Raw genomic sequence first — 6872 nt, 5'->3', positions numbered from 1 at the left:
AAAAAAGTGTATATGTCCCTCCTCCTCCCACTTTAATCCACCTCTGAGTTTAAATGCTGGCAATAAATCTGTATGGAGAAAAAAGTTCCTTGTTTACAATTTTTTTCCATTAAATGTTTTAATAAACAAAAATATTTATAATAATTACACAAGATATAAAGTATAATAAACAAACAAACAAACAAACAAACAAACAAACAAACAAACAAGTTATTATTACCTGAAAGAAAGAAAAAATGTGTATATGTCCCTCCTCCTCCCACTGTAATCCACCTCTGAATTAAAATGCTGGCAATAAATCTATATGGAGAAAAAAGTTCCTTGTTTAGCATTTTTTCCATTAAATGTTTTAATAAACAAAAATTTTCATAATAATTACACAAAATACAAAGTATAATAAACAAACAAACAAGTTATTATTACCTGAAAGAAAAAAAATGTGTATATGTCCCTCCTCCTCCCACTGTAATCCACCTCTGAATTAAAATGCTGGAAATAAATCTGTAGGAGAAAAAGTTCTTGTTTAGCATTTTTTCCATTAAATGTTCTAATAAACAAAAATATTCATAATAATTACACAAGATACAAAGTATAATAAACAAACAAACAAACAAACAAACAAACAAACAAACAAACAAACAAACAAACAAGTTATTATTACCTGAAAGAAAAAAAATGTGTATATGTCCCTCCTCCTCCCACTGTAATCCACCTCTGAATTAAAATGCTGGCAATAAATCTGTATGGAGAAAAAAGTTACTTGTTTACCATTTTTTCTAATAAATGTTTTAATAAATAAAAATATTAATAATAATTACACATACAAAGTATAACAAACAAACAAACAAACAAACAAACAAACAAGTTATTATTACCTGAAATAAAAAAAATGTGTATATGTCCCTCTTCCTCCCAATGGAATCCACCTCTGAATTAAAATGCTGGCAATAAATCTGTATGGAGAAAAAAGTTACATGTTTACCATTTTTTCCATTAAATGTTTTAATAAATAAAAATATTAATAATAATTACACATACAAAGTATAATAAACAAACAAACAAACAAATAAACAAACAAACAAACAAGTTATGAATTAAAATGCTGGCAAAAAAACTGTATGGAGAAAAAAATACTTTTTTACCATTTTTTCCATTAAATGTTTTAATAAACAAAAATATTCATAATAATTACACACGATACAAAGTATAATAAACAAACAAACAAACAAGTTATTATTACCTGAAAGAAAAACAAATGTGTATATGTCCCTCCTCCTCCCACTGGAATCCACCTCTGAATTAAAATGCTGGCAATAAATTTGTATGAAAAAAGTTAATTGTTTAGCATTTTTTCCATTAAATGTTTTAATAAAAAAATATTTATAATAATTAAACATACAAAGTATAATAAACAAACAAATAAGTTATTATTACCTGAACGAACAAAAATGTGTATACGTCCCTCCTCCTCCCACTGTAATCCACCTCTGAATTAAAATGCTGGCAATAAATCTATATGGAGAAAAAAGTTCCTTGTTTAGCATTTTCCATTAAATGTTTAAATAAACAAAAATATTCATAATAATTACACAAGATACAAAGTATAACAAACAAACAAGTTATTTTTACCTGAAAGAAAAAAACATGTGTATATGTCCCTCCTCCTCCCACTGGAATCCACCTCTGAATTAAAATGCTGGCAATAAATCTGTATGAAAAAAGTTCATTGTTTAGCATTTTTTCCATTAAATGTTTTAATTAATAAAAATATTAATAATAATTACACATACAAAGTATAATAAACAAACAAACAAACAAACAAACAAACAAACAAACAAACAAGTTATTATTACTTGAAAGAAAAATAATGTGTATATGTCCCTCCTCCTCCCACTGGAATCCACCTCTGAATTAAAATGCTGTCAATAAATCTGCATGGAGAAAAAAGTTCCATGTTTAGCATTTCTTTCCATTAAATGTTTTAATAAACAAAAATTATGATAATTACAGAAGATACAAAGTATAATAAACAAACAAGTTAATATTACCTGAAAGAAAAAAAAAATGTGTATATGTCCCTCCTCCTCCCACTGGAATCCACCTCTGAATTAAAATGCTGGCAATAAATCTGTATGGCAAAAGTTTATTGTTTAGCATTGTTTTTTTTAATTAAATGTTTTAATTAAAACATATACAAATATTTATAATAAATTCACAAGTATAATAAATAAACAAGTTATTACCCCTTCTGAAAAATCCAGCTAAGACTAGCATAAACTGGTAAACTGGTTTAATCTGGTCTCCCAGCTTGGTTTTTGCTGAAATTGCTGGTGTAGCAAGCTGTAGCAACCTTTTAAGCTGGTCTAGCTGGACTTAGCTGGTCAGGCTGGAAGACCAGCTGCCCCGTGCACCATCTTAGCCAGCTTTGCCAGGCTGGGAGAACCAGCCTAGACCAGCTACTGCCACCTTAAACCAGCTAAAACCAGCTACCAGCTTATGCTGGTCTTTGCTGGATTTTTCAGTAGGGACCTGAAAAAAAAATGTTGTGTATAACTCCCTCCACTTCCAATTGTCATCACCTCTTAATTAAATTAATCTGTTGGAAAAAATGGCATTCATGGCATATTTTAGCAATATATATTTTTCCTTTTAAAGTCTGTGTAAATGACATTAAATTGTTACTCTTCGTGTGATAGGATGGGATGAGGTGAGACACCTCAAGAGACAAGTGTTGCAACAATTCAAACATGGACCTGTCCAAACGACTCTGAAAATACATGATTTTTTAATCACACAATTCACTTAACAACATCTAAATAATTACTGTCTGGATTATCTGTCTGGATTCCGACTAGCAGCGCCCCTTCACAAAAACGGCTAAAGATCATAAATTGGCTACGTTTTACACAGTAGGCCTACACAACTTTTTTAAAAACCCGCTGGATTCCGTTACACATCATCCATTACACATAGGCTATTGGCGCTTTTTTCTCAGCCCACTGCACAGCAAAAATAGGCTATTTTGTTGAGGAGCTAAATTACGTTAAAACAATTTATATTATTTGTGTCTATATTTATAAATAAGTATATAAGTAAATAAGTATGAGTCTATATTTATAAATAATGACTACAATAATTAAAGCACATAACTTACACGAGTGTCTCGCTGTTTTCTGCACCTTTACTGTTCTGATACTTACCACAGAATGATAGAAGAATCCAGTTCTCCACGCTTGAGTGAACGTTCTATATGACGTCATAATGGGGAATTAATAGAGGGAATGCGTATATAACAACTTGCCAAACAACCAGTAGTCTGTGGACATTGGCATATGGCCAGACATTAGGTGTGTTCGAGATCATCCGGCGCTGCGCAGACCGATCGGCGAGGTTTGCCGCTTGCAGTCGAGGGAGGAACTGAAGACGGAGCCGTCAAGCCGGACACCTGCTGCTTGCCGTAGTGACGTGTGCGCCGTGTTTCCTTGTTTATAATCGCAAATGAAGTGAATTAGATGCTGAATTTGATAAAAAACAAACCTTTTAATAAAAAGTTGCAACCAGAAACATTTTATATCGAATATTTTAATTGCTGCTTAAACTGTATACCCGAAAATAACGGGAAACAAGCCTATATTATTAAAGTACCAATAGAGTTTGTTATTTTCATTTTTATTTTATTACACGACACAATATAACATATTTTAGGGTATTAAAGTGTTTTTTCCTGTTTTAAAACATGAATTTATAATGTTTATTAGTGAAACTAAAGGTTGGATTAAACTTGAAACGCACGTGATCGTTGTCATCAATGAGGCGACCAATCAAGTAAAGCTGTTACGTCATCACAACTCCGGGCAGCCGCTCTGGAGAAGCTGCACCGGCTGAGCCAGCCGGCTACTCTCGAAACGCTCTCGCGGTACTTAAAAACCATATGACACAGTCACGTGCCTGCAGCGCCAGCTGAAGTCGGACAAAAGTACTAACCAAAATGCACTGCTTCAAGTCAGCCGCCGATCGGTCTGCGCAGCGCCGCATGAAGTCGAACACACCTATTGCTTTTACTGACATATGTATCAATAACACTTAAACCATCCTACCTTTGTAGAACACAAGGCTCATCATAATGTTTTTTAAAGAAAGCTCCCTGACAAAACTTTGCAATTACACAGAATAAGAGTATTCATTTATGTGTATTTCGTGTATTTTTTATCCCAACATTTATACCTGACATATGGCTACTGATTTACTTCCTTTGAGTGGCAAAACATTCAACAAAATGTCTGGCTGTTTTAGCGGCGGCCGCAAAAATGTCAGTGTAACCGACAATTATCAGCAAAAATCTAATTTAGTTGCACTTGATAGTGACCTTAGCAACTTGTCAACCCACCTGTGGTCAGTGGACGATCCATTCTCCTTTCAGTGTTTATTGGCAGTCTGTAAAACGATAGCTCCGAATTGTTTGTTAATCTGTTAGTACAGACAGTCTATCGCACAACAGCTTTTTCCAATTTAGACGCGCTTTCCGCGTGTTTTCGCTGATTTCTCACTGTATTCAAATGCTGCCGCTCTGTCTTTTGCCACTCAGTGGGCGTAACCGCAGTCGCATTCGCCGAAGGTGACGTCACGAGGCGGAGTTAACTTGCGCAACACTTCCGTGTTCCTTAAACTTTAGTTAGAGATGCTTCAAACTTTGAGCCGTACATTCAGGAAGCACATTGGCACTGCTGTGAACCCGTTTTGGATTTACACTCGTAACATGGGTAGTTTAAAGAGCGAAAACCGGTCAATACATTCAGATAACATCCAGGACATTCATCTCATCCCAATGGATGTAATTATACGACCATTTCCACCTGTATTAGACGAACAGAAGGTCCAGAGTCTTATGACGAGCATCCAGGTACATAAACAATTTAGCTCACAGTAAGAAAAATGTATTTTATCAGCCTGGTGATTATAATACATATAGGCTATTTTACAGGCTTTGTTTATGAGTTACATGTAATCCCATATATGTTCACGTATGGTTAGACAAACTAGTAACTAAAATTGTAAAGTGTGTGTGTGTAGTGAGATCAATCCCATAACTGGACTACTGATGTTTTTATAGGAAGGATCAGATATCTCAGGTGTACCTCCTATAGATGTACTGTGGATCACTGGAGAAAAGGGGGGCAATTATTATTATTCATTTGGAGGCTGCCATCGATTTGCTGCTTATCAGAGGATGAAGATGAAATCCATACCAGCCAAGATTATCAAATCCAACATCTCAGACCTGCGGACCTACCTTGGAGCATCAACGCCGAATCTACAGTGACTCTGATAATAGTTCAATAGTCAAATTAGAGTTCATTAATCTTGTTTATATTTTCCTATATTTATTTATCTGTATCTATCCTGTGTATATTAACAACCTAACTTAGCAAATTATTCATTCAGTCACTCTTATCTCTGACATATTTCTAGAAAGACATAACCAGACATTTACTGTTTACTGTGAATCACAATGACTAAACAGAACTTTTTATCTGCCTGCGCTCCTTCTCACCACTAGATGGCAGCATTATTACACATTCAAAGTAAATTATGCCCAAAGTTAGGACCCATACTGTATGTATTTTGAAGGTCTCTTTTTAGGGTGTTTTTACACCTAGTTCCTTTGAGCCCTCCAAACGGTCTCGGAGCAGTGCAGTGTGCATATGTGAACAAACCAAGTGATCTCAGACTCCCCGTCCAGAGGTGGTCTGTTTTGGGTTCTTTTGTGGTTCGATTTCTTTTTGACATGTATAAGATCAACTGCTGCAGAGAAAGCTGAGGTCTTAAGTTCTTATGAGGAGTAATGTGAAAAAGAAACGGTCTCAGATTACTTCAGTTCTGAAGAGGACCAAAAAAGGGATTGGTCCTCTTTTGAGTCCACTCCATTGTGAACACCAAAAGCACTGAGGTCACTTTCGGCTAGTTCCTTTTCTGGTTCACTTAAAATTAACTGTTTTTTAAAACTAACTACATGTGAAAACACCCTTAGTAACACTACATAGCTCTCTGAGTTTATCACAGCCCAGCTGGTGCTAGCAAGGCCAAGGTCATGTGTTTGATTTTCTAGGGATATACTCAAAATGTATATTTTGAATGAACTTTAATGCATTAAAAGTATTTACTGAAAAACTATTCATGTGATAAGAGTGGGTCAACTAAGGTAGACATCCAAAATTGGAAATGCTGGGGAGGATCTGGGAACTGTTTGGATAGCCTATCACTATTATACTTAAGTAGTCACCACCACTATACCAATGTCATTGCAGATTGTAATATTTAGAATTGATCAATTAACATTTTTTGAAGACTTTATTGTTTATTGTATAATACATGAAAGTTATAAAAATATGAAATGCAAATATTTTGTTTCTGTTTAGTGCTTAGATCTGTCTGACCCGTCTTGGTGTTTTAAAACTCTGGTTTGAAGCAACGGTCTCATTGCAGCTATGCCAAACCACATTTTTGAGCATTTACAAGATGACCACAGGCGTGTGCTGGTCTGGTGACTGCTGGACATGGTTGTACTGTATGTTCTGGAGCGGAAGCCTTGAGAATGGGTCACATGGGATGTGTCCGATTTTGTAATCTGGCACAGTCAGATTTATAAAATAATTTTGCTCCCATACTGTAACCATTTCTGTTTGAAACACTTTTACAGCTACACATGAACACGATCTGGTCATACATATTAAAAGCCTTCGGTGCACCAACTTTTTTTTAATAACAGACTATTTTGAGCTTTATTTTATTTTAACATTTATTTCTAAATTGGATTTTCCTGTGCCATTGGAAGGGCATGAGAATTGTTGAATGTTCTCTGAAGCTCATCTATA

The 6872-nt window shown here is 34.7% G+C and overlaps 1 protein-coding gene across 1 annotated transcript; it reads left to right on the top strand.

Moving 5' to 3' along the window:
• Positions 1-4650: 4650 nt before the first annotated feature.
• Positions 4651-6398, top strand: srxn1 (sulfiredoxin 1 homolog (S. cerevisiae)). The gene is made up of 2 exons (XM_055169020.2): positions 4651-4900; positions 5111-6398. The coding sequence occupies exons 1-2, from the start codon at positions 4679-4681 to the stop codon at positions 5318-5320; spliced, it is 432 nt and encodes a 143-aa protein (XP_055024995.1). The 5' UTR covers positions 4651-4678; the 3' UTR covers positions 5321-6398.
• The last annotated feature ends 474 nt before the right edge of the window (positions 6399-6872 follow it).

This window comes from Misgurnus anguillicaudatus, chromosome 5, assembly GCF_027580225.2.
Source record: "Misgurnus anguillicaudatus chromosome 5, ASM2758022v2, whole genome shotgun sequence".
Classification (NCBI taxonomy): Eukaryota; Metazoa; Chordata; class Actinopteri; order Cypriniformes; family Cobitidae; genus Misgurnus; species Misgurnus anguillicaudatus.
The sequence above is the reverse complement of the archived record's forward strand: the minus strand, read 5'-3'. Positions and strand labels throughout refer to the sequence as shown.